Source organism: Megalopta genalis, chromosome 16 (assembly GCF_051020955.1).
Source record: "Megalopta genalis isolate 19385.01 chromosome 16, iyMegGena1_principal, whole genome shotgun sequence".
Classification (NCBI taxonomy): domain Eukaryota; kingdom Metazoa; phylum Arthropoda; class Insecta; order Hymenoptera; family Halictidae; genus Megalopta; species Megalopta genalis.
Window position 1 is genome coordinate 4,129,588 of NC_135028.1, and position 27,586 is coordinate 4,157,173.

At 36.8% G+C, this 27,586-nt stretch overlaps 1 protein-coding gene across 5 annotated transcripts; it reads right to left on the reverse strand.

The window, feature by feature from the left end:
• Window positions 1–3,258: 3,258 nt before the first annotated feature.
• LOC117227313 (glutamate receptor ionotropic, kainate 2) lies at window positions 3,259–27,466 on the reverse strand. 5 transcript variants are annotated; one of them, XM_076526912.1, is made up of 16 exons: window positions 27,327–27,466; window positions 22,756–22,837; window positions 22,263–22,421; window positions 21,740–21,921; window positions 20,937–21,103; window positions 20,488–20,629; window positions 19,765–20,064; window positions 18,708–18,926; window positions 15,560–15,766; window positions 15,394–15,478; window positions 13,597–13,873; window positions 11,413–11,611; window positions 8,076–8,319; window positions 4,941–5,056; window positions 4,719–4,868; window positions 3,259–3,562 (listed from the first exon to the last, which is right to left on the reverse strand). In XM_076526912.1, the coding sequence occupies exons 2-16, from the start codon at window positions 22,826–22,828 to the stop codon at window positions 3,380–3,382; spliced, it is 2,703 nt and encodes a 900-aa protein (XP_076383027.1). In that variant the 5' UTR covers window positions 22,829–22,837; window positions 27,327–27,466; the 3' UTR covers window positions 3,259–3,379. The 5 variants fall into 5 exon arrangements, 4 of the variants coding, with proteins under 4 accessions (XP_076383027.1, XP_076383028.1, XP_076383029.1 ...); XM_076526913.1 differs by having other exon boundaries at window positions 27,357–27,422; XM_076526914.1 differs by lacking the exon at window positions 27,327–27,466 and adding an exon at window positions 23,545–23,568.
• Window positions 27,467–27,586: the final 120 nt, after the last annotated feature.

Below are 27,586 nucleotides of genomic sequence, written 5' to 3' on the forward strand. Positions count from 1 at the left end.
ATCGGACCACGAAAATCCACTTGATATTTGGTATATTTTCGCAACCACGTCCGCAGCAGGATCAATTATTCGACTCGTATCGACGATTGGGAATCAAATTCGGCCGCTACCTTACCGATGAATATCGCGGACGCTTCACCGAGTCGTAGGAGATAGCAGCACTCTACGAGGATAAAGGAATCACGGTTGATTGTAATTAAGCGGTCGCGTGTACGTACTCGAAACGAAAGGAAGGCGAGAAGGATTCGCGAACCGTCGATAAATTCGCTGATTGAAAATCAGTGAGACGTCCCGTGGCGATCGTTCGCCGGATGAATTTCAGCTATTCTCCGGATCGATATCCTTTTTGCCTTTTCGGAGCGAAGAAAATCGACGATCCGCGGCGCATACAGCTGAAACCGGAAAAACCAGAATACCTACGCGCGAGCATGGAATTCCTTTTACGACGCCGTTTTACACCGTTGCAAGGACAAAACGAAGTTTTTATAGTTCAATTCGGAACGCCGTGCCGATAACTTTTACGGTTTTCAAATGTTCCTACGGGGCTTCTCCACTTATTTTTTTCCATGATTCTGTAGGCGTCGATTTAACAAACTGACCGTATCCCTCGCAATCCACGTATTTGACTCTGATATCGCAGTGGTAAATCGATATATTTTGTTAACGAGTTCCCATTTTCAAAATATTAGCAGTAGCGGTCGCAATTCTCGATTTCGTGTATGTTTCGGAACATACTGTAAATACTGTAAATTGTACAAAATGGTATGTATATTTAAAATGTGTATATATGTATATTATTATTATTATTATTATTATATATAATAATAATTATTATTATTATATTATATATATTATTATTATTATTATTATTATTATTATTATTATTATTATATTATATATATAATAATAATATAATACATGTTCTAAGTATTCTATGCTCAAAAATATTACGCTTGTTTAAATATACATTAATAATATATATATATATATATATATATATATATATATATATATATATATATATATATATATATATATATTAAATATATAAATATATAAAAAAATATATATAATAATAATAATAATATATATATATATATATATAACAAGCGTGATATTTTTGACCATAGAATACTTAGAACATGCATTATATTATTTTTGCAATAATTGATGCAGTTTTATATGCAATGTTTGTAAAGAAAAGAGGTTAGTTCTACGCGCACACGTGCGTTAGTGTACAGTGAAAGTAGAAATGATCAGCCATGGTCAGACACGTGAGTCAATGTAATCGACTAGACAGCACACGTAGCTTACATAATTGGAAACTGGTCTTTCCATAAAACGAAAACGTTTTATTCCTTTCATCTAAACTTTCCTTCTTCCTAGTTTTATTATAAGTATTGTAACAACCTGACATCCTATATATAACATGTAGTAAATACTATTTAAATAATTATACCGTTCAATAATGTGTAATTAAGTTTCACTCTTAATAGAAAATATTATTCTACGGAATTTCAATTTAAAGAATAAATTAAAATTGAACGCGACAGATCTATACAGGCTGTCCCAAAATTATGGTATTTCCGGGAAATGATGGGTTCCTAAGGTGATTCGAAGTAACTTTTTCCTTAGCGAAAATGCGATCCGCTACTTCGTTTACGAGTTATTAACAAAAAACAATGACCAATGAGGGGCGAGCTCGCTTGGCGCTAGGTGGCCGAGCCAATGAGCGGAACTGGGCTTCGTGCGCTCGTTGGCTGGGCCGCCTCGCGCCAGCCAAGCTCGCCTCTCATTGGCCAGTGTTTTTCGTTAATAATTCGTTAACGATGTCTCGGAGAAAATTTTTGTAATGGACAAAGTTGCTTCGAATAACCTCAGGAATCTCTAATTTCCCGGAAGTACCATAATTATGGGACACCCTGCATACAGGGTGTCTGATGGTACAGTCGGATAGAGGCTTATTCAGCGCTAAAAAATAAAAAGAAGAAGATGAAGAAGAACATTTTTTGATTTGAGACTTTGTTTTTGATAAAACTATGTTGGGAGATGCATTAACTTCACGTAGCTTGTAGCGTGACGAGAAATGAAATTCGTAGGCAATCGCCGGATGCGCCATTTGATCTCTATTTAATAATATTATTTTATCCATTTAATTTTTCTTAAAAACGGAGCCTTGACTGAAAAAATGTTTAAAGCTCATAGTGTCGTAGATCATTAAATTCGTCTTGATATGCGCTACAATGCTGTATTATAAACAAAAAAATACGCAAAAAAATGACGATCAGCTTAAAAAAACTCGGAAAGAATGATCTTGAAAGAGGAAACCCATCGATCATAATATTCCTACCTTTGAACCAAACGAATTTATTACGACACATTTTCTTATATGAGCAAAATTAAAGAAGATATTTAAATGTTTGCAGGATAAAAGAATCCTCTATATACACCGATACTATAGCTGTCATTAACCCCTTTGTATCGTTCCGAAATTCGCAATTACCGTGCCGACGCAGTCCGCTGAATTTCGTTTTAATATCCTCTTTATGAGAGAATACATAATTTAATTAAGCTCTATTGTTTCGTGTTCAAACAAATTTCGTTTACTCGTATAAAGCGGTTCAAATACAGTAAAATAATCTGCTAGACATTCTCGCACAATTGGTAAGCTTGCAAATTTCTCATTTCCGTCTCTTGACGCCACTCATATTATTATATTCAATTCTACGTGCTGGTTTCATAATCCTTTTCTTCGATATCACCTTTTCTCTCTTATTCTGATTATTATTGGATCCATCATCTCGATAGTTCAATGCTTCGTACTCAGGCTTATAAATAATAAGGACTGTTTACTACAGGCCGATAAAAGTAAGACTGACAGAGAATGTCATGAAATAGCTTAAAAATCACAGGGCGGGCGTCGTCATAATCTGGTTTGGCTCCGGGATCCCGTGACGGGCATTGCCCGTAATATGATGTGAAAGAGTTAAATTGCCATAAAATATAATTTAGAGCTCAGAGCGGTGTCATCATTTCAACTTCAGTGAATCCTGCTCTTATGCTTCTGTTCAGTAATCTGTGGGACAGTGTAACCTGTTATTTCCAGAATGTCGTGGTAAGAAAATTGCACGTCGGAGCATAACAGATGTTTGTGGCCTTCTCGCATGTTCAATTGTGCGTGGCCAATCATGTGATGTCGAATGTCACGCGATGAGAAAGTTGAGTAAAGGAGGGTCGCGCGGCAGCAAATTGAAAATCTTATTTACATTCGAGATGGATGAATTTTATTTACACGTGCGCCAGTCACATTCTGCTAAACAACATCTTCGAACATTTTTGTTTTGATATTCGTATCGTTCATCGCATTCGACTGTTTGAATCACTTGTCGTCGGAGCTCGAGGTTCTAATCACAGGTATGAAACCGTAAGGTGGTGTACAGCCCCTTGTACTGTCGTCTCTGCTCCTGTTCGATGATCCTTTTCTTCTTCTCACCGGTTTCGAGTCGCTGTTACACTTTACGATGAACTTGAATTCAGCCATGATTTCTTCTTTGAACGAAACCTACGCACAACGATACATGGTAATACAGGAACTTCGAATTTACAAACTGCAGTGATTGTGCGTAATTATAGACTCAAAGTAACTTTTACATTGTTACTGCTATCTAAACCAAAACTTAACCCGAGAAAGATAACCTACGTCGCAGAGGCGCCTGCGACAGTTTGTGATGAACACAAGAAAGACGTTTGTCATGACTGTCTCTAAAGAAATTTTTTATAATATTATAGTTTTTTTTACACTGATTATATTATAGTCTACTAGTTTGTAAGGATAAAACACTATTTTTTGTGATATTTTACGGGATTTGTTCCCATAAACCGAAGACTGTTGATTTTTGTTAATTTTTCATAGAGGTCTAGTGATTTAAGTTTAAAATTACTTAAAATATAAAAAAATATAATATAAATGCATTTTATTTTTATAATAATGCCAAACCTTTAAAATGACTAGATTAACTTAAATAAATATCCATTGTTAGTATGAAATTGACGCCTTAGAAAAGCATGCACCTCTGAAGCGTATGGTTATCTTTTACGTACGTTGTCATATGGTTATCTTTCTAGGGTTAATACAATATCAAATTTGTATATTTCTATTTCCTATTATATATTTGCTATAGAAATATACAAACGTAATTGTCTTGTTAAGTTCTTTTTAAATATATAGGGTGCTGTGGATAATACACACTGCTGTGGATAATTGTAAACTCATGGTAACCTCTACATTTTTACTGATATTTAAACAGAAACCAAGAAACACGCTATATTTGTATATTTCTATTATCTATTAACTGTAATATTGAAATATACATGCTTGAAGACTTTCGTAACGAAAATTTTCGTCATTATTTCCAATGATATTGTCGCAATGTATTATTATCGAAAGTCTAGACGCGATGAACGGTTTAAATTCAATATCTATTTTGAAGTTTCTAAAATCATCATAGAATGGGAAGAATCTCCAATGAGATGCAAATCTGTTTTTCTTCAATTAATTAGCGTATTCGTATAAGATCGTATTCGTCGCAATTTATGGACAGAAAATTGCTATAACGTTTCATCAAGTGGGAAGAGTCTTTAACGATACGAGCGATGTTCCTTCAATTAGTAAATAAATTGAGACGATACTAAAAAGTCGAACACGCTTCGATACTTACGTTTTCTCGTCTGGATGTAAGAGCAACCTCCCAAAGAAGTTCGAGCAGAGTGTAAAAGAAGGATACTGCAACACCCACAGTCAATACCAAGAAGACGCCTCCTACGTTATCTAGATCCAATTCTTCTGCTTGACTGCCACCTCCATCTTCCTACAAAACGTTCCTCAATTAATTTACGGTGCGTTTATTTCCACCTGGATTTTTTCCGGCGCATCTGCGTACCCGACATTTTCCGCCTCCTCGTTTTTGCGTCCACCATTTTTTCTTCAGTTCTGTGATCAAACCACTTTGCTGCAGCTTCAGCACGGCAGTGTTTAATGCATGGCGGTAAGGAGAATCTGAAATACAATTATTGGAACAATCAGTTATAGAAGATATATATCGATTGCTTCGTAACATTGTTTCAACCGTATAATTAACTGATACGATTTTAACGACACTACGCGATACAAGATTTTAATACCGTTTGCGTACTACGTAACACTGTTGAATATTTTCTATTTGTTCTAACCATTACGATGACTGTATTTTCATTTGGATTTTAAATTGGATTCGTTTTGTAATTGTACATACACTCATACACGAAAGTATTCGAACGCTTACGCGTTTCTAGCATTCAATTAATAAAATATATGTGTTAAACTGAAGCATTTGATATAATATGACACATATAACAAGGGATGGGTCTTAAGACCGCGTAAGCAAAATTAGAAAATAATTCAACAATACATAGCGTTTTTACAGTACATTGATTGTAAACACGTGCCAGAAATGGCTCACAAAAGTATTCGAACGAAACAATTAACAATTATTTAAATTGAACAACTAAAGGTTTTAATAGGAAGTTGATCCACCTTTTGCTTTTATAACAGCCCTAAGTCTGTTTTCCATTGAGTGGGCTAACTTAGAAGTAACATTTGCATCTATTGATTGCCATATTTCAATAATATTTCGTTTTAACACTTCTTTCGAAGTAATAACCGTATTTCTTAATCATCTTTCTACTTCATCTCATAAATGTCCAATGGGGTTTAACCTTTTAGGCACGACGCGCCACTATAGTGGCTTCCGCGGATGTCACCTCTCTGAACGACGCGCCACTACAGGGTGTCCCAGAAATGTCTCGCAATCCGAAAGTGGCGGGTTCCTCAGGTCATTCGAAGCAACTCTTTCCTTTACAAAAATTTTCTCCGAGGCACCGTTAACGAGTTATTAACGAAAAACAGTGACCAATAAGAGGCGAGCTCGGCTGGTGCGAGGCGACCGAGCCAATGAGCGGAACTGGACTTCGCGCGCTGGTTGGCTGAGCCGCCACGCGTCAGCCGTGCTCGATTCTTATTGGTCACTGTTGTTCGTTAATAACTCGTTAACGGTGCCTCGGAGAAAATTTTTGTAAAGGAAGAAGCTGCAACAAATGATCCGAGGAACCCGCCATTTCCGGATTGCGAGATATTTTTGGGACACCCTGTGAGCTGTATAGCTCACTCGGTCATCGTTTGAATCAAATAATCGTCTTCATATGCATTGTTTCACACTTCTTTTGTCTTCACATCGATTTACAATATACAGACTTATCTTAACAATATAGCTGTTAACAATATACAGACAGAATATACAGACACTCTGTACAGTACATGTCAGACTCTGCCGTCCAGAGAAATAGCCTCGCGCAGAATTCAGCCGTACCTAAAAGGTTAAATCGGGACTTTGCGGTGGATGTGGCACCACGTGTGGAACATTATGTAATATCCATTCTTTGACTAGAGGCTAGATGTCCCAGTTACTGTGCCTGTTCCAATTTTTGTGTTCATGGATTGAAAACGTATAGAAAAAGAAAAATGTTACAAAAAAGGTGATACCTCTCCCTGAATCTTACACGTTGATAAGTAAACATAATAAAAAAATATAATTTGTATATAAAATTTTTCTTTTTCTATGTTTCTAGTCTGGGTGCACAAAAATTGAGACAGGCATGGAAACTGGGACATCTCTACCCAATATACATATTATGACTATACATATACAGAGTGGGTCACAAATTATTCCTCACGATTTTTCAGCCTCTTCCAATGGTCTGACAAAAAAATGTTTCCTATCAGAGTTAGTTACTTTAACCGACAAGAAATTGCAATTGTTTGAATTTAAAAAAGAATTGACTTTCGGTAGAAAAAGAAGGTCGCCACTATATTTTTAAATGAAACTAGGTAATTTTAACTTGATAGTATCGTAGGCGACGTCGAGACGAATTCAACGATCTGCCACACGATGATCTTCAGATGATATGGAAGGAAAAATTGCCATGCATCGATTGCCACAATGCTGTAAATTCTCCCTAATTTCCCTTCAGCTTGTAAACACAAATGGATAATTTGAGAAGAGGAGATGCTATTATTCGAGCCATGCATCTCGTTTTTATAATTGCTGACAATCGATAATTATAAAAATGAGCCGCGAAGCTCGAATAATCGTATCTCCACTTCGCAAACTGTCCATTTTTGTTTACAAGATGGAGGAAGATTGGAGAGTATTTACCGTATTTGGTTTTACATAAATTCTTCTTTGTTCTGCGTTAAGATCTGAAATTGAATAAAAAAATGAGCATTTATAATGTTTACGATCATTTGTTTATGTTTACATGCGAAGCCTTGATGTTATGTATCGCTGAATTATTTCAAATATTGTGGCAATTAATTCCTGACAATTTTTCCTTCAATATTATCTGAAGGTCATCATGTTGCAGGTCGTTCAATTCGTCTCGCCTACGATATTATCAAGTTAAAATTACTCAGTTTAATTTAAAAATATAACAGTGACCTTGTTTTCTATCGGCAATCAATTTGTTTTTAAATTCAAACAATTGCAATTTCTTGTCGGTTAAATACTAACTAACTTTAATAGGAAACATATTTTTGTCAAATGTGGGGAAAAGTAGGAACTAATTTGTGACTTACCCTGTGTGTTTAATTATTATAACTATATACATATATTATATATAGAGAGAGAATTTATATATATATATATATTGTGCTATAATACTACAGCAAATAATTATCCCTCGTTAATATTTTGTAAGTGAATTTCTGATTCAAAGACAATATTCAAAAATAATTCTTTAAACAAACTTTTCTATCACGGTTGGAAAATTACATTTCGTGTTGAAATTATATAAATAAAGTTATATTATATTACATGAAAATGAAAATGACATTACATTAAAATAAAAATTTGTTTAAAGGATTGCCTTCAAATCAGAAAAAAAATTCAGCCTCAAAAGATAAACAAGGGACAATTACTTGCTGAAGTATTGTAGTAGAAAGTGAAAGGTAATCTTTTTGTCAACTATTATGACTCACTTACATTTTTTCATAGCGATCCCGTAGCTCTTCGCATCGAGAAGTCCACCGATCTGCGTTACGTTGCAGTATCTCTCAGTTATGTACTCAATCGAGCTCGACTCCATCAAGAAGGCATAGTCTTCCCTGAGTACCTTCTTCAGACCGGAGTCGTTGTCCGAGGTCAGGACGTCTTTGGAGTTCGCTTTCATGTAGTCGTACATCTGCTTGTACGTCGGGTAGTTGGAATCCTTGGAATGGGCATAAGTCTTTCAAAAAACTGAATTAGAATGGCCGGCTCCATCTATCATTTGCCTAATCCGCAACGCGAATAATATTTCACACTAATATACAATTAGTAGAAGGATCTAGACACTGTGGGCGCCCTAAGTTAAATTGTTTGATTGGCTGAGACGATGCTAGACAACATTGAGTTTAGTTCTCTGTTATATGGATTTTTAATAATATGTGTAATTAGTAGATCGTGGATTCATATGAAAGCGATGATCTTTTGCATCGGTTCCAAGAAGCAGCAGGCACAGAATAATTGCTTTCTTATCCCAATAGCTTTAGTAAATTGAAAAAACAGTGTAAGAATATTCTTAACATCTTCTAAAGCTTTTACTGTTTTGTATTTCACTCATTCACTTTTGTGATAAATGTATAAAATCCGAACTCCAATAACACTGTCCGACACGATTTTTGAGTTTCTATAGCCACTATGAAATTCTTGTAGAGTTTCGCTCCCTGAACACGAATCCGAAAACCGAATTGCTCCATCACCCTCAGTTTTTTAAATAAACGAACTTTTGTAAAAACCCAACATTTTCGACAAAAATGAGGTATTGCATGAAAAGTACAAACGTTAGAAAGTTCTAATTCCTGTTAGAAGATAGAGGAGAGTTTCCCGAATATAGTGGCATGCAATTTATTAATTGTTTTTGATCCTAAATAGCAATAAATTAATGTCAAAGTTTAAAAAGGTGTCGACGTGAGCAGTTTCTGCGCAATATTTTTGTATTTTTACGAAAAGTTTTTTGTTCGGCACGAAAAATCTACCCAGGATCGGATTCTGTAGACATTTCTGAAGAAGAAACGGCCCGGTAAAACTGCCGGAACGATATACATTTCGAGTAGATCGAGAAAATGTTCGTCGGCAACATGTACACGACGTTTTGCCGCCATATCCTTCGCTGCTCGCTTCTCTCTGTCCGACAGGGCCGAGCTACGCGTAATCAACACCGATGGAGGGATCCAATGGGGCACCCACTTTTCGTAAATAATATTTGAATCTTTTTAGTCTTCAATGTTCTGTTTTTTATTACATATTCCTGTGGATAATAATCACCAAACTGTGATATATTTCACACAAAAGATCACACCAGAGTATTTGCAGTGGGTAACGAAAGTATATTCTAACACTAGTATAATTTTGACTTCTACGCCATATAATTAAATAAATATTTAAATATATATTTAACAATATATTTCAAGAAGTTTAACGTTTTGAAAATGATTATTTATTCATGATCGTATTATCGTTATAATTTAAACGATAACTGTATACATGATATACTTGTAATTCGAACAAATTCAGAATAAAATGAATATCTTTGGTTCATTATTTTTCTTTTATTATTTCTCCATTTTTAATTTATGATTCACAGTTTGGTGATTATTATCCATAGAAATATGTAAAAGAAGACAGCACATTGAAGTATCAGAAAAAATGGCACGCCCCACACGCTAAGTGGGTGCCCCATTGGACCCCTCCGTCGGTGTTGATTACGCATAGCTTCGGCCCTGTCGGACAGAGAGAAGCGAGCAGCGAAGCATATGGCGGCAAAACATCGTGTACATGTTGCCGACGAACATTTTCTCGATCTATTCGAAATGTATATCGTTCCGACACTTTTATCGGGCCGTTTCTTCTTCAGAAATGTTCACAGAATCTGATGCTGGGTAGAGTTTTCGTGCCGAACAAAAAACTTTTCGTAAAAATACAAAAATATTGCGCAGAAACTGCGCACGTCGGCACTTTTTTAAACTTTGACATCAATTTATTGCTACTTAGGACCAAATACAATTAATAAATTGCATGTCACTATATTCGGGAAACTCTCCTCTATCTTTTAACACCAATTAGAACTTTCCAACGTTTGTACTTTTCATGCAATACCTCATTTTTGTCGAAAATTTTGGGTTTTTACAAAAGTTCGTTTATTTAAAAAACTGAGGATGATGGAGCAATTCGGTTTTCGGATTCTTGTTCAGGGAGTGAAGCTCTTCAAGAATTTCATAGTGGCTATAGGAACTCAGAAAAAAAGTTTGATTTTGTCGGACAGTGGAAATATCTAATGTAATCCATTTACAGTGAGATTAAATATTTGGGGCGACGCCTTTAAATAAACTAATTCGGTTATTTCAAAAGTTCAATAAACCAACTACCTTGGTCGTTGACAAATTTCATTGTAAATAGCAAGTGGATAATTAGAGTTTAAATTATGTTTAAGTATTGTTCTTAATTAATCTCGCGACTGTATATCGTGATTATTATCTCGTGACTGTAATCTGTGTTTGCGATATTACTTCAAAATTAGTTCGTAAGCTCGATCGAATGACCTAATAGTTTCAACTTTGGTGGTGTTAATTGTTTTCGAATATTCATACAAGCATTGTTTAATGGATTTACCTCACTTGACAACATAAAAAATCAGATGCCATCACGTACTCTTACAGTTTTAAAGAATATCAACTCTGCGCTGTGAGCTTTGGAACGGAGTGCCTAATGTATTTTGACCAATTATCGAATTTATTTCATCAACAGAAAAGCAAATTGAACACTACTAAATGTACTGCGTGACTAACTGACATATTGAAATCTTGCAGCTTTATTTAATGAATTTATTGATTGATAAATTCAATAACACCTATGTATTTATGTAAAACACATAATTGTGATTATGATTTCTTTATGTAACTGTTACTTTCGATAACGTGCCGTCGACTTTAGTCATCAATGATTAGTATTCCGTGCGGCCTCTCAAATGTGGTAATAATTAAATTAACAATAAAAAATCTTTTCGAAGGGGAGGAGGTTAATAAATCGGAGTTAAACAAAGCGTTTATATTAATATATTCTGTTTTAATTCACTTGTTCTAAGGTTGAACTACTAAACCAGCATCTAGTTAAAACTAGTAAATATCTCTTACATTTGAAACAAGAACGTCGGGTGCTGTAACGAGCCTGTAAAATTTGTTGCAACTAACAACTAAGGCAATGTAATCTTTTTAAGTCTTCACGTACGACGGTATTCATTGATACGTCCTTGAGGAAGCTATTGGTCGATACATCAACTTACTTTGAAAAAGGTGTACGTCGATCCTCCATCTTTGGCACCATATTTAATTGTCTTCTTTCTCGCCAGCTCTTCGACATCTGAAAACGGCGATACCACTGTTTCGACCGTCAGAAACGCCGCCAAGTTGGCAGTGTACGACGATACCATGATCAAGCAAAAGAACCACCAGGAAGTAGCTATCATCCGCGTTGACAGTCCACTGAAAACCAGAAACATGCAATTAGTTGAGAGCCTCTGCGTCGCGTCACGTTCGTAGTTTAAATTATAATGTACACCCATTGTACCCCCCCACTCCTCTGTACGGGAGTCCCAGCGCATCACGTGATGCGTGACCCATCCCCGTTCCTTCGATTTGAGATCTGCTTAATCTACTACGAACGCACAATGGTCCGACAGACAATAATTTATTATTCAAATTCAATTTCTCAACTTCCATATTTGGATAACACTTTTTTCCCTATACAAGGTGATTCAGGGAAAGATAAGAAGTTATATTTCTGTTTTGATTCGAGTTGAGAAAAAGTATTAGGGGAGAAAGACGAATGGACCCAAAGTGGTAATAGTATGAAATACATAGTTTTCTCATAAGGGTCATGTTAAGATACATACATATTAAGATACATTTTTTTCACATATATTGAATTCATCTTTCTCCTGTAACATTTTTTCCTAATTCGAAACAAATCGAAGATATAGCTTGTTACTGCTTCGTGAATCACCCCGTATATTGATAAGTCCTTGGAATTTCGAAATCCCGAATATTAATAACCTCATATTACTCTGATTGGGATATAGCTTTATAAAGGCAAAGATATGAAATTAAGATTAAAACTAATTATTTTAATTACTCGTTATAAAATATTAAAATGAAAATTCATGATATAGTTTTATACGTGGAAGGACTTATATTTCAACTGTTTATGCGTGTCAAAAGCATATTTAGTCCACGCAGGAAGAATGTTAGGTTTTTAACAATTTAAACTTTAACAAGGCTTATAAAAGAATATCTAAAAATGTTTAATGCAGTTTTTTGCGGTTTTTATCTATTGCTTAGGCTCGTATCGATGCGCACTGAACGCTCGTATACAATTTCAAAACGAACTATAACTTTTTAGACATTTTCGATGATATGGCAAAAAAATGTTTCCAGTAAAAGTTGATCTTTTGACTATTCTAGTTGACTTTTCTATATGTTAGGATATAGAGACTTTGGAAAAGATTTTTTTTGTATAAAAAACGCTGGTCACCTTGATTTTTTATATGCTAATACATATTGTGATTTGATAATATTCTTGCTGGTATCGAGTTGAATTCAACGACCTACTATACTACGAGCTTGAACCTTAAAACAATGCTAAGATAATTTAAGCCCAAGAAAGTGAATTCCCAGACTACTGTAGAAGAATTGGCTACATCTAACCTTCGACCTTGCCATAAAACAACCGGCTGAGAAATAGCATCGGGCTATCTGCCTGTGATTTCTTTAAAAAATAAGTTGTCCCTAACATATTAAAAATAGAAACATGTGAAATTAGTATAATATTGTACAAAAGAAGAAGTTAATGCAATGTACGTTGTTGCTTAAGTGTACCATTTAGAAAATTTCCTTTTTCTCTACGCTTTTTTTTGTTAAACTTCCTCCATACTATATGAAATATTATATGAAAGATAATAGAAAAACGGTAGGAAGTAAATAGAGTCAGCAATATTAATACTTGTAGATGCAAATATAATAAAATTGAAATATATACCAAAAATAAATAAATAAATATATACCAAATAATTGATTTTCGATATATTTTATGAGAGAACGGAGCATATCTTCTTTGAGGATCTAATATCGTTTCGACGGGGTGTGAAATCATAACATTAATTTCAAATTAAATTAACTGGTCAATAGTAGCTGTTAACGAGGAGAAGATCAGCAGGTCTATGATAGACATCAAAAAAGATGGACGTACAAAATGACCTTGAATAGATTTATAATTAATTATAAATAAATAATTCAGGTGAAAATTTGTATGGTGTTGAATCAATAAATAAATGTGTTCACCGGCGAAGGGGACCAGAAGTCTATGCAATATTATGGAAAATCATAACAATATGAAATATTAGTACTTCGCTCTGAGACGATAGAGTTTCGTTAGTGAATGAAAAATATTAGTATTAAAACATTCAACTCACATGGGTGCAATTTCAGAACCTTGCTGCATAATACTGCCAATGGTGAACCACAGGGAATTCTTAAAAGTGAACTGATTCTCCAATTCTTCTGGTTCCTCTATACATGGATAAGGGTTGTTCCATTCAGCAGGGCAGAGTCTGCCAATTACGAACAGCAACAGTGACACGGATATGTAAGCTCCGATCAAATACCACCAGACTCCGGCAGAAAATGGCGACAAGAATGAGAAAAGACTGGGCGGTGTCTGAGTTGGCTTTCGATACAGGATACTTATCCCTGAAATGATTCAAACAAATGTTATCCCCCCGGATTAAAATTTCATTGTTTCGACACGATTGAATCGTTTAACGTTGTAAATTACTATCACGAATGTAAATTACGAAAAAGACTTTATGAGTTGACTGAGAAATATATACAGGGTGGGGCATTTTAAACAGGTCACCTGAATAACTCGCTTGTTTTTGAAGATACGAGAAAATGCATTAGACCAATAATATATATATGTATATACAGAATAATAATATATATATATTATTATTGTTATATATAATAATATATATATAATATAATATATATATAAACAGAATTGACCTTCATATTACCAATTTTTCTGTAGGTGGAGGCATCAAGGAGATATGAAGGTCAATTCTGTTTTTTTAAATGGAAAAGTAAGTTTTTTTACTTACATTCTGATAGAGTGTTTCGAGGCGAATATAATGAACTATTATGAAGGTCATTCAAAGTCGCCCAAAATGACACAGAAAAGCAAAGCTAAAATACAGTAAAATGGCAAATAATCACACAAATTTGTTCATAAATCTAGTCAAAAAATAATGTCATCTATTTACTTGTGTGCAATTTTTATCGTCAAAAGCTAAGATCAAGTCCAATGCAACGACCACAACACTATGACCATATGATATTTAGTACGAAAAGTCCAGAAATATTTAAGACATTTCTAATCCTTCGCTGAAATGTATAAATCTCCGAATTTTTCTTCAAATTATTTTCTAAAACAGATAATTTAAAATTACCAATAATGTTTGAGGATACAGATAAGCGTACAATGTGATTGAATGTTTGTTTATCTTTTGTGGCCCGTGTCACGTAATACACACAGTGATACACAAGTATTCGAAAAGTACTCTGAGACAATTTATTTTTTCTTGCAGTTGACTTTGGGTGACCTTGAATGACCTTCATAATAGTTCATTGTATTCGCCTCGAAACACTCTATCAGAATGTAAGTAAAAAAGCTTACTGTTCCATTTAAAAAAACAGAATTGACCTTCATATCTCCTTGATGCCTCCACCTACAGAAAAATTGGTAATACCAGATTATATATGAGCCCCCCGATACCAAGTAAGTTTGGTCTAATGCATTTTCTCCTACCTTCAAAAATAAGCGAGTTATTCAGGTGACCTGTTTAAAATGCCCCACCCTGTATATTAAAGGTGTTACTGAATTTTATTCCAAATAATTTCGAAGGCGTATTGGAGTTTGTATATTTTAGAAATATTTTTAACGTTATATTGGAAAGCACACGATTTGTAAGTTTAAAACAAGCAGCGCAATACTATGAGACAAGAGATCTTGAAAACTCAATTCCTTTACTTTATTCATTTCTGCTATTTCTTTTAAGATTACTATCGTTCGAAGCAACGAATTATCTTGCAGTTCAACAGAAAAGAAACCAATCCGTGAAATAAAAAAAATGTATCACTCGTGCACGGATATTCCAGATCACAAACCCATCATTTCATCGAAGCATATATTTTCGAATGCATTTTCATACCTAAATTCATAAAAGGCATCGTAAAATCGACCGCTGACTCTCGTTGCGAGGTAATTGTCAGATCGGTAATAGCCAGATGTGCCTCCTGCAACATAAAATTACTGGATATTGCATTTCAATGCCTTTCACAACTATAGCATGCTTTTACGTCGATATTATAACTAACACCAGCAATAACTTTGCCGAGCATTCCAGTCCATTTTTTCGCCTTCGCAGAGTAGGATCCGTACACGTTATCGCTTTGCACTTCAAACGTGTAATTAAAACCGAGCATCTTGCTGAGCTCGTGAATTATATCGATTCCAAATCCCTCGTAACGATCATTTCCGGTCATCGTTTCCGCGGATTGCTTCAGCATTCCGTAAGGGTGACTCTGCAAGCATCATAAACGTACTTCACTTTTACGACACTGATTTCCTCCCTCTTATTTATGGATTATTCTATGAAATGTGACATCGCCAAATTTGAGATCCAAAGTAATCTGTCACTCTAACTTTAGTTATACATATACGGGATGTTTATTTTATCCTGCATTTTGAGATGTCTTTGTTTAGTCCAAAGCTAAGAATATTGCGAATCATGTTCTTTCTCTCTCAAGACAATTTTTTTTCAAGTAGTGAAGGTCATCGCTATCTTTTGCATATTAATCCTTATCTTTTAATAACACAGCAGTGTTGTGCAGATCAAGACGAATTTAACGATCTTCGTCACTATGAACTAAAGCCGTGAACTAAATAAAGTTGTCCTGACACATTTTTTATATCAGCAAATATAACGAAGATATTTCCGTGTGCAGGCTAAAATAAACACCCTATATACTTGAAATCTTTTGTAATCTACTTATTTTAGACGTACAGTGTACCTCGATTTAGGCTTATCGACCACGCAATTATGACCAAGTTCAACTTACTCTCTAGTATTACCTTGGATTTCTTATTTAAAAAACGTGTAGAACGTGTATATAACAAATAATATAAATTTATTAGAAAATATGTAATTAATATGCGGTAATGCAAATGGAGCTTTGTAAGCTGAACTTCTTGTGTTATGATTTATTTACATTTGTCAGTATCAGTAAGATATCGATATTAACTGAATAATGCTGTGATGGCCGGTGCAGTTAGGAAAAGTGGCGTGGAGCGTCTACCGGGTGAGCATTGTAATTCGGAATTACGATGACGATGCGACGCAGAGCCACTTCAGAATTGTTCGCCCCACGCCGCTACACGGGACTCCCTATGCATGTGTCGCCTTGCGTAGCTACTTTTCCTGACTGCACTGGTGACGGCTACTTCCGACGCATGCTAGCAGATCGGTACCTTTCCCGCTATACCCAGATCCATCGCTGATCCCTATACGGGGTGTCCCAAAACTACGTTATTTCCTCGAAATGAGGGGTTCTTGAGGTCATTCAAAGTAACTGTTTCCTTAAGGCAAATGCAGTCCATGGCTTTGTTTACGAGTTTTTCACGAAAAACAGTGACCAATAAGAGGCGAGCTCGACTGGCGCAAGGCGGTTCAGCCCGCGAGCGCACAAAGCCCAGTCCCGCTCATTGGCTCGGTCGTCTCACGCCAGTTGATCTCGCCTCTTATTGGTCACTGTTTTTCCTTAAAAACTCGTAAACAAAGCCGCGGATTACATGTTCGCTAAGAAAAAAGTTACTTCGAATGACCTATACCTATATCTATACCTATATCTAGATAATTTTTACATCGACAAAGTTTAGATTTAAAAAATTGTTAAGAGTGTAATTGTTGTGTGACTTCCAAGAGTCAACTTCATATGCATAAAATGCATTTTGCCATATAGCATAAAAACATTGTAAATTAGAAAAATGATCTTATATTTACAGTTAAAATAGCTTCGAGTGCAAAGGTTTAAACTACTTATTATTTCGGGTCCAAAAAATTAGTAAATATTCTTCAAACATTCTGAATTAGGATGAACCGCGTTCTTCTTAAAATTATCATTGTTATGTAGTAAAAAAGTTCGAAAACTTAACGCTTCGTGACTTGTTCATTGCTTCGAACGTGGACCGAAGCCGTCGCGCCCCACTATCGAAACCGCGGCCGCTCGCTCGCTCGGCTACTTTGCTGTTCGCGCGCTCGCCTCTTATTGGTCACTGTTTTTCCTTAAAAACTCGTAAACAAAGCCGCGGATTACATGTTCGCTAAGAAAAAAGTTACTTCGAATGACCTATACCTATATCTATACAGAGTGCCCCAAAAATGTCTCGCAATCCGGAAATGGCGGGTTCCTCAAGCAGTTTCTTCCTTTACAAAAATTTTCTCCGAGGCACCGTTAACGAGTTATTAACGAAAAACAGTGACCAATAAGAATCGAGTGCGGCTGACGCGAGGCGGCCCAGCCAACCAGCGCGCGAAGTCCAGTTCCGCTCATTGGCTCGGTCGCCTCGCGTCAGCTGAGCTCGCCTCTCATTGGTCACTGTTTTTCGTTAATAACTCGTTAACGGTGCGTCGGAGAAAATTTTTGTAAAGGAAGAAGTTGCTTCGAATGACCTGAGGAACCCGCCACTTTCGGATTGCGAGACATTTTTGGGACACCCTGTATAATCACCTAGATTGACCTATAATGGCCTACTTATACGTGACGAGTATACTCGTCATAAGAAAGTATTGCCATTACTACGTGACGAGTATATTCGTAAAAGCTGACCGGTTAACTGTCTTACCGATATCCCCGCGTCTAACAGTAAGTATCGCTCTAACACCGCTAGATAGTCTTGCTGATGGATTCTGTAGCGGGCCCAGAACGACACGCACCCTTTCGTATCCTCCCCTCTTGCATTATACACGGCGTCGCCAAAATTCCATTTAACGTAACGTACAAACTTCAAATGTTATGTTAGAAAAGTACAATTTGTGCCGTGTACGAGAAAATGTCTCGAGGATTAACGTCCATCTTGACTATTAACACGTTCCGTGCCGAGCTTTTTTTACTCGAATCTTCACACTTTGATATTTTACTAAAACTTGATGTATTACGTGCAATTATTAATTCTCGTACACATAACAACGTAACAAAAACTTATCTACGCCCATTCTTGCGGTGGAAATTGATTCTTCGGTTCTAAATTTCTTGTAAACAATTTGTTCAGTTCACTAAGTAAACATGCAAGCGTGTACCATGGATGGTACACGTGGCACGGAACGTGTTAAGCAGATATCAAGTTGGTGTCATAACTTTCAATGGTCGTCCCGTGCCAATCCCGCCATCATCAATCTTTGTCCGTCGGAAAGTTTAACGAAAATTGAAGAACGTAAGACGTTTCAAATTTCATTCTGGCACGTACGATAGCTATCATGACGATGAACGTTGTATTCTGCAGACTCAACTCGAGCTGTGACTTCGGAGGACGACTTTCCGACACCCATTCGATGGCGTTCGTGCTGTTCCACATTCCGATCTTCTTCAAGCCGTCTTCCGTCACGCGCACCACGTCCAACTGGAAATCGCTGCGGAACCCGGCCGTGTCGAACTTAATCAAACCGGTCAAACCTTCCATTTCGCCCTGAAAGTGTAATCATCGAGAATTACCTAGGGGGCTCTCCGCACATACATATACTCTCGCAGTATGATGACAATGATAGAGAGAACAAATTTTATCGTGGTAACGGAACACTTTGCTCTATTTTTGAATTCTCGATGCACGTTCCTATTCCTCTGTCAAAAATCTATTGTTTTCGGTGCTCAGTATCGAATCTTATCATCAGTATTAAATTCGTATTATTTCCACCGTACTGAACTGCGGATTTTATGCACTTAGGGGGGCAAAAATGGGTAAGTGGAATGCAGATTAGACATCAGAAGAACTGAAGAATGTCGTTACACTGCTTTCAATTTATTAAAACTACTAGAAGAAAATATACATCTTTATTTCGCTCTTGCAACCTGAATCTTAAGTATGTTTTATGTTCATCGAAACTTACGCTAATGGTGTTCGGGTCACATAGCCCTCACTTTAAAAATACACGTACACGTTGGAAACTGCGCTATTCTACAATGATTTTAAACTTATTCTGCGGAAGGGTTAACATGTAACATATAAAAAAATGCAAAATGAAAAAGAAATTGATTTTCAGATTTCAACGAATTTAGCTTCACTTGAAAAACTGTAGAAAGACTAAAAGGCAACGCGTTTTATAATTGTATTAGTTTGATTCCGGATGAGATACAAATGAGATACAACTTTGAAAACAGTAAGAAATATGTTTCTTCGATTCGCCTTGTTTTAATCGCTTTAAGTCTTAGGCAGCGTTGTATGTGAAAACGGTAGGAACGATTGCAACGAGGAGATATGCAAGGAGATGATGCAATGCAAAATAAATAATAATTAACAACAATCTTACGAGACGCATAAAGTTGCTCAAACTGTAGCCATGCTCCCAACTTAAACTGCCGTTGCAGGATAATTGTTTCACGTCACCCTTAATGGCGTCCTTTAAATGCTTGAAGGCCCTTGCGAAAAGTTGCACAGCGTCATATATGAGAGCAGGCTCAACGCGTAACTTAGACGCCTCTAAACCCCATTCATTTTTGTGCATTTCCACGATGCTCGACACCACAGTGTTCTCAGGGTTTATCAGCCTAACCCCGGTAAAGTTCACCCCGGAGAATTGATAGGGTTCGAGATCTATCGTTTGAAGATCCTGCAACGATAGAATTCACAAATTAGCTGAGATTTCGTTCAAGACCTGTACAATAAAGAAGTCATTTCTTCGTTGCTAAATACAATGAGCATGTAATTCACTGTTTTTTCTTAACACAACGACAACATAACTTAAACTTAATAATAACGTCAACAATTCGACTAAAATTTTGTTCAAAATTCACGTGAAAATTAGCTTCTTGAATTCTTAATAAGACAGCGATATCGTGTAATAATGAGGTATGATAATTAGGAGATAATCTATTACTGACTTCTTTTCTGGCACAAAAGACTGTTCCTGAAGAAAAATGGCGAATCAGTCATTGTTATTAGTAGGTATACATTTCGAATCTGTCAGATCTTCAGTTCGAAACTAAAAGGTGTTTCATTCATTTGAGGTATTGAATACTGTGAATCATTTTACCAGAGAAGTCACTATGACTCTGTTCTTCTCCGACATAATGCCGACTTGCTGCGCCTGTTTCAGCACCTCCGCGAGAATTTCGATTGAACAATCAATCACAATGTTCTCAGTTTCCTCCTCTTTTATCTCCTGCATCACCTTCCTGCAGAAAATTTCATGCAGCATTGTGTGATTAATTATTCTCTCCCTTGAAGAATATCGATTATGACCGGATGTGAAAGCAGAATCGACAGCTCGAAGTTATTGTTCGCTATGAATTTATTTAACATTTCGAAAATTGATGTGTATGTATATTCATGAACATTTTGGCGATCAATTCAATCTATTCGGGCAGCAGCTATCGTTCATAGATTCTTCATCGTTTCTTAACGTATATCGCGCATGATAAATGTATTATAAATTAATCGATACTTACTGCGCTTAATGAATGATAATTTCGTGTCATGTACCTGTAATTAGGACCGTCTCCCAAATGGTATAAGAAGATAATACGTCCACGCTGCGCGCGAGCATCCACGCGTTCCAGTATACGATGAACACGTATCAAGCTGTCTGTATCTTGGTATAAAATGGCAAACGATTTCCACTCAAATTCGGTGATTAATTGATCGAAGATCTGACGACATACGAAGATTTCTGTAACTCTATACTTTTCTCTTCGTTAACGAATGCAACTGTATGCAATTAACGTGTACGTTTTGCCCGAAATGAAACAGATAAACGTGTATCGATTTACTGTTGGTACCAATATCTAATATCGAAATCAATGAATTTAGCTTCACTTGAAAAACTGTAGAAAGATTAAAAGGCAACGCGTTTTATAATTGCATTAGTTTGATTCCTGATGAGATACAAATGAGATACAACTTTGAAAACAGTAAGAAATATGTTTCTTCGAAGTAACATAAATACTTCTAAGTAACATTTCACGATCAATGTAGTGTTCACCTTGATGTAACAGCCAATTCATTTTCGCGGAAACAATGCACTACATATTTCCCTATTAAACACATATTTCATTCAATTATAAAATGTAGCGAACCATATAAATTATGCAGTGAAATCAATGTTTTCTGTGCACGAAAGTAATTAGTTCTATTGCAATCTTGTTTATGATGCTTTCGCTTATGTTATCGTTGGTTCAAGTAACTCTGTGGAATTGCTCAGACTTCATCTGTCGCGAGCTGATAATAGAATGTCGCGATAAATATTTCAAATACAGTATTTTATGCTACCCTTAGGTTTTACGCACCTTCGAAAGTGTTTCTGCGTGGGGGTACAAGTTTATTCCTTTTCCACGGACCGGCAAGGGTTCCCACCTCGCATAAATATGCGGTATTTCCATGGTGTCGCATATACTCTGCACGTGATCCGAGCAGATTCTATTCTTGGGCCCGAAAATCGCTGCCACTCCAGTGCCCATCATTTCGCAAACTGAACACGTCAACAAGTCAATCGGATTGAAAACGTTCCAACAACGTTGCAAATCAAAATGCAATCCATGAGTGTACACTGCAGTCAATACTGGGTAAAATGTTATTTCAACCAGTAAATACAGTTCGGTCTGTTTGTGTTTAAGTTATGGTAACTGCTCTATCCCGATGACAGCAAAAGTAGCTAAATAATGTTTCGTTTGTTTTTAATTTTGGTATTTTTGAAGCGTTAGGTAGGTTTAAATGATTAGTAAATTTAAGATAAGTTGAAATGGTATTTGAAATATTATCTTTTCGAGTTTTACCTGGCCAGCTCTAACTGCAATCAATTTATGTTTATACCTTTGAGTGCCACGTCATATGGATCTGTATCGACTTCCATGGAATCTGCGACGAGGAACACATTTGCGAACTCCTGGTTAACGTGGCGATCTTTGTTGATCGTTTTAACGGACGTCTCGAAAGTTCGCTGCATCTCGTCGCCATCGTCGAAGAGCCCTCCTAAAAGTATCACGTTTACACACTTATGATCCTCGATTCATGGTGAGTATTAGTATAGCCCTTGCGCGACAAGTTGGCGTCTTTGTGTTTATATTCCCCCTCTTACTAGTTGCGGCAGTGGGGCAGATAGTAAGAGGGGGAATGTACCCTCCTGTCGCGCGAGAACTATACGCCATTCTTTAATACATCTGTCACTTTACATAAAGCTGTATTTACCAAAATATATTGTAACTACGAACATGAATCCTAACATTTTAAAGTTAATATAAATTTCTAACGTTTCTCTAAAATTTATATTGCATAATCGCTCTTAATCATGGATAAATTTTCTTACCTATATGCACCCTCTTGGAGAACGCCAGGGCACACGATACGAAGACGAATGGCAGACACTTGATCAGCATCATATGGTCATTCTAAATATATATATATTTAAATATATTATATCTAAATATATATATATATATATATATATATATATATATATATATATATATATATATATATATATATATATTATTATATCTATATATATATATATATATATATATATATATATATATATATATATATTATTATATCTATATATATATATATATTATTATATCTATATATAAAGTAACAATAGAAAAGCATTGAATAAACAAAATAATTTATATTCAATGGATTGAACATTCTTTGAAAGCTATATTAATCTTGAAGCGAATGCTTTGAATGTAAATAATGTATCGACGTTGGTGAATTTGCATATTTTTGGTGATTCAATTTCAAGGAAGTACAGGTAGTTTTTTCATTACTTAAATAATAGTATGATGAATCAGAATTTCAGAGTCTATCGCTTTGCGTAGGAAATTGTAAATAGTTTCAAGGCAGAGTGCGGAGACTACGAAGTTTTGGTCGTAAAAATTCATCAAGCAGTAATTTGATATTTCATGACTTATTGCTTTGAACGTTTACCAAACTGAACAGCGTAATTTTATTACTACCCAACGTTAATAAACACTTCTCCATATTTTCACATATCGATGAAAGCGTGCAAGATTGAGAATACACGATCGGTCGTTGAAATGTTTCCAAAAATAATCCGAAATGTGATAAAATAAAACAACGTTTGGAGCCATACACAATCGATGGAACGTTTCTCAATCGTTGAATACCGTGGAGAAAAGAAGCGGACTCGACGTGACCTGTTGAAATCGGCGAGTCGTCAAGCATAAGCGGACAGTCTGGCGCAGATTTATTTGCAATAAGATCTCGTATACGCGTATTCAGTGTAAGCCGTTCAAACAGGCTGCCGGGATTCAAACGAACACTTAACAGTGCGACGTTGTGTAAACCCAACGGGAAGCATACACGCTCGAATTCTCGGCGCGCGTAAATATTTAGACCCGTCTAAAATCAATCCTCCAATATCGAGTCTTGCTATTTATTTGAAGCCATCGAAGGGGGCTTCGGGCTTGTCAAATTCTCCGCCGACATCTGAAAACCAAACTTCTTCGTCAGTTTCCTTCAGCGCTCTAGTCGTCGGAAAATACAAAATCCGTCCAATTCATTTTCTTTTCCTGAACGACCGAACGCGGACGTTTGTACAGGCACGAAGGAAGCCCGTCGCAGAGTAAAAATAACATATCCGGCGTGGGGATCGGAAACAAACTCGCTAATGAAGTCGACGTTCCGTGGACACCGTACTCGTTAAAATATAATCGAAGTGATTCACTGAATGTGAACCAGAATGACACGATTTTAATCGAGCACGCGAGAATAGCTTTGTTTGAATGTTTTCGACGTAGAAACAAATCTCATGTAATCTCACGAATCTCAAACAATACCTGCAAACGATTCAAGAATTATAAAAATAGTGCAATACGAAGGATTGTCAGTTTTTGCACGCCACATCCGTGAAATCGCGAAATCACAAATTCCACAGTGCAGTGAAGCCGAAGCAATCTGACGAATCAAAAACACTCATTCCAGATTTTCTACTTGCCGCTTGCTGGAAATCATATTATTATATTTTCTCGAGCCATTATTAACAACGTTCGCATCTCTATCGTTTCTTTCTTTATGACCAAAATGACTTATGACTTATGATGACATCAAATCAGGTTAATTTGTGTATATTTACGTAAACTGCAAGTTTGCGGAAGTCACACATGTCCAACCATGATCCCGAACGTGTTAAACTCATCAATTCTATTTTATTAACAGATTAACTGTCGAATGTTGACTCTAAAAATTCCGACAATATCAGAGTCACTTAATGAATTCGAAACTAGAATGATAGAATTTACCACGGAAAATATTAGTTCAATCCTTTTGTATTCTAAAGATCTTAATAACATTCAATTTGCTCAACATATTACAATTAAAGAGATTTTCGATAGCTAGTTAAAAAGTAGACATATGACGCAGCACTCAACGTGTTAAAGGCTGCATCATTACCTGTAAAACATTAAAGATGCATCATTTGAGGGGGTATTCTATTGTGAATTTTTAAAGAAATCCAATTTTTTTGGATATTCTTAAAGGATATCGTTTATCTCTGAAACATTACATGTGAACTCCAAATTTAACGAAGTTAAGATATGAGCTGTTTATTTTGAAAGTGGCATAAGTCACTTTGTTGTTAAGTCGGTCACTTTGATTTTAACCCGAGAAAGATAACCTACGTCGCAGAGGCGCCTGCGAAGACTGTTGATTTTTGTTAATTTTTCATAGAGGTCTAGTGATTTAAGTTTAAAATTACTTAAAATATAAAAAAATATAATATAAATGCATTTTATTTTTACAATAATGCCAAACCTTTAAAATGACTAGATTAACTTAAATAAATATCCATTGTTAGTATAAAATTGACGCCTTAGAAAAGCATACGCCTCTGAAGCGTATGGTTACCTTTTACGTACGTTGTCATATGGTTATCTTTCTAGGGTTAAGTCGATATATTTAAAGGTTTGCGTTTTAACACGTTTAAAAATATAGATGCTAACTTTCGAGAAGATCTACTTGTATTTGTTATCTCAGGATACTGATATTTTTCTCAGTATCAATAATTTCGTGTAAACATTAAAAAATCATCACTTTTCATTGCGGTAAAGTGACTTATGCCACTTTCAAAATAAACGGCTCATATACTAAAATTTAAAGGCATTTTTCTAGAAGCTGTGTTTTTCAGAACGATGTCCATGATATTTCAAAAGCTACCAGAATCAACCAAAAATTGTTATTCTTTTCTATTTCTTAGGCCTCCACTCTTTATCTTTTGTCCTAGTACCTGCTATAGCCAAATTCATACTAATTAAGGAACTTTCGCGTTCTTTTTTATTTCAGACAAACAGAATGGCCGGAATGATGAACACCGTGAGGCGATCTTTCGTAAAAGCGACTATGTTTGAGAGTATGCAGTGGCACTAATTTTAAATTTTTTTGTTCCAACGTCGTTGAAACACGTACAAATAAATCTTGTCAAATCGACTGCAAAATGTTTAATAGTTTCTTCACAAAAAATGCCCTAACAAAGTTAAAAAAAAACCGCGAACTTTACACTAGAACATCCCCTTAAACTCCGGCGACAACTAAATAATTTCGAAAAGAGAATTTCACGAAACGGGGACAATCAATCCCATCGACGCGCGGCGCACAAAACAATTCGCGCAGCGCACAATGGCTAGAGAAGGAGCCGTCATCGCATTTTAAACCGTCCGAGCACCGAAAAACCAGCTATCAAACGTCGTCCTCGAATTGACATTTTGGCAGCGCCGATGGATCCACGGAGATTTTGGTCCGCCGCGACGTGACAGGATAATTTTGGTAGTGACGATCGTCGGCGTGCGCGCGTTCTGCTCGCGGCGCGGCGCGGCGCGGCGCGTCGGAACGCGTCGGAACGCGTCGGGACGCGCCCGGTGACAAACGGGGGCCACAGATTCCGAACAAACACGCGAATCCTGGCTGCATTCAGTGTTTCACGGAGGCGGACTGTCACCTTGCCAAACGCACGCGTTCTTTTCCATTCATTCATCCATCGGCCACACGCGGCTCTTTCACGGGGTGGTTTCCGCGCGCGCGGAATCCATCCCTCCTCGTCGTTGACGGCGCGGACGCGACGCGACGCGACGCGGCCGCGTGTTCGGTGTCAACGTGCCATATTCGAACGCGCGACGGCTTAAAAAACACACGAAAATGTTGGAGTGCGCGTAACGAGGCACGATATATTTAGACGGCGAGCATCGTCGCCAGTGGCGCTTGTCGCTTATAAGCTCTGTGACATAGTTACCGCTGAACTGCAATTAACGACGCCTACTGACCGTCCCGACGTTTCGGCCTCTCGTTTAATTTTGTGATTCCACGAAAAACCACGCGTGCCTTCGCTCTTCCGCGAATTCTTCCGACCTCCGTTTAAAAGCTCGGCCATTCCGCGAGAATTTTCGTCTCCGAAACGTTGGCTAAGCTTTCCGTGTTCAGAATTCGTCGATCACTCGGCTAATTTACACAATAATCATCGGTCAGCTTATCGAACTTCAACAGACTCCGTTCTCTGTGAAGCTGACTTGATTTCTCTGGAATAATTAATAATTACCTTAGGCAATTATTTCCATCCAGCCATTGATTGCTCTCGAATTCTGACAAACGTTTCGGAAACGTTCGATATTCTAGACGATTTCCAAGAATTATTTAGCTGGCGTGTAAGCGTACAGACTCTGAGATTACTGTGAACTCTTTTGTCGGGCTCAACGGTACAAACGAGTTACTGGATGGAGGAGTTCTGTATATTTTTGCAGGATTTGGAAGAGGAGCTCTCACTCGGGAAAAATGTTTCTCGTTTCATGCCGGGGGAAGAGTTAGCGAGCGTTAAAGAGGAACAAAGCGGACGTCCGTGCGTCGAGCGTTAAAGGAGGAGGAACTTACCTAAAATTGCAATTACACACGGCTTGTTACCTGGAACAGAAGTTTGACAACCGTGCTTTTCCGAACGAACGTCGCGGCATGCACTCTAATTCCGAACGCCACTTCCCGAGTGGATTTTCACTGCGCACACGCGGCCCTCCCTTCCAAACCTCTTGGATTCATTTGTACACCGTAATATGGCGGGCACCCCGGTCTCGGGTCCCGACTTATTGTTAGACCCGCCATCGGAGCTTTTCCGACGACACGCGGATCGTCCGAAG

Bases quoted from the DNA above. Each gene is read 5' to 3' on its own strand.
- LOC117227313 (XM_076526912.1), bottom strand. From the start codon at position 22,828: ATGATGCTGATCAAGTGTCTGCCATTCGTCTTCGTATCGTGTGCCCTG. The intron at 21,104-21,739 runs GTGCGTAAAACC...GTATGTCGTCAG, and splicing joins ACGCAGAAACACTTTCGAAG to ATCTTCGATCAATTAATCAC. The intron at 3,563-4,718 runs GTAAGTATCGAA...CGTTGTGCGTAG, and splicing joins TTACATCCAGACGAGAAAAC to GTTTCGTTCAAAGAAGAAAT.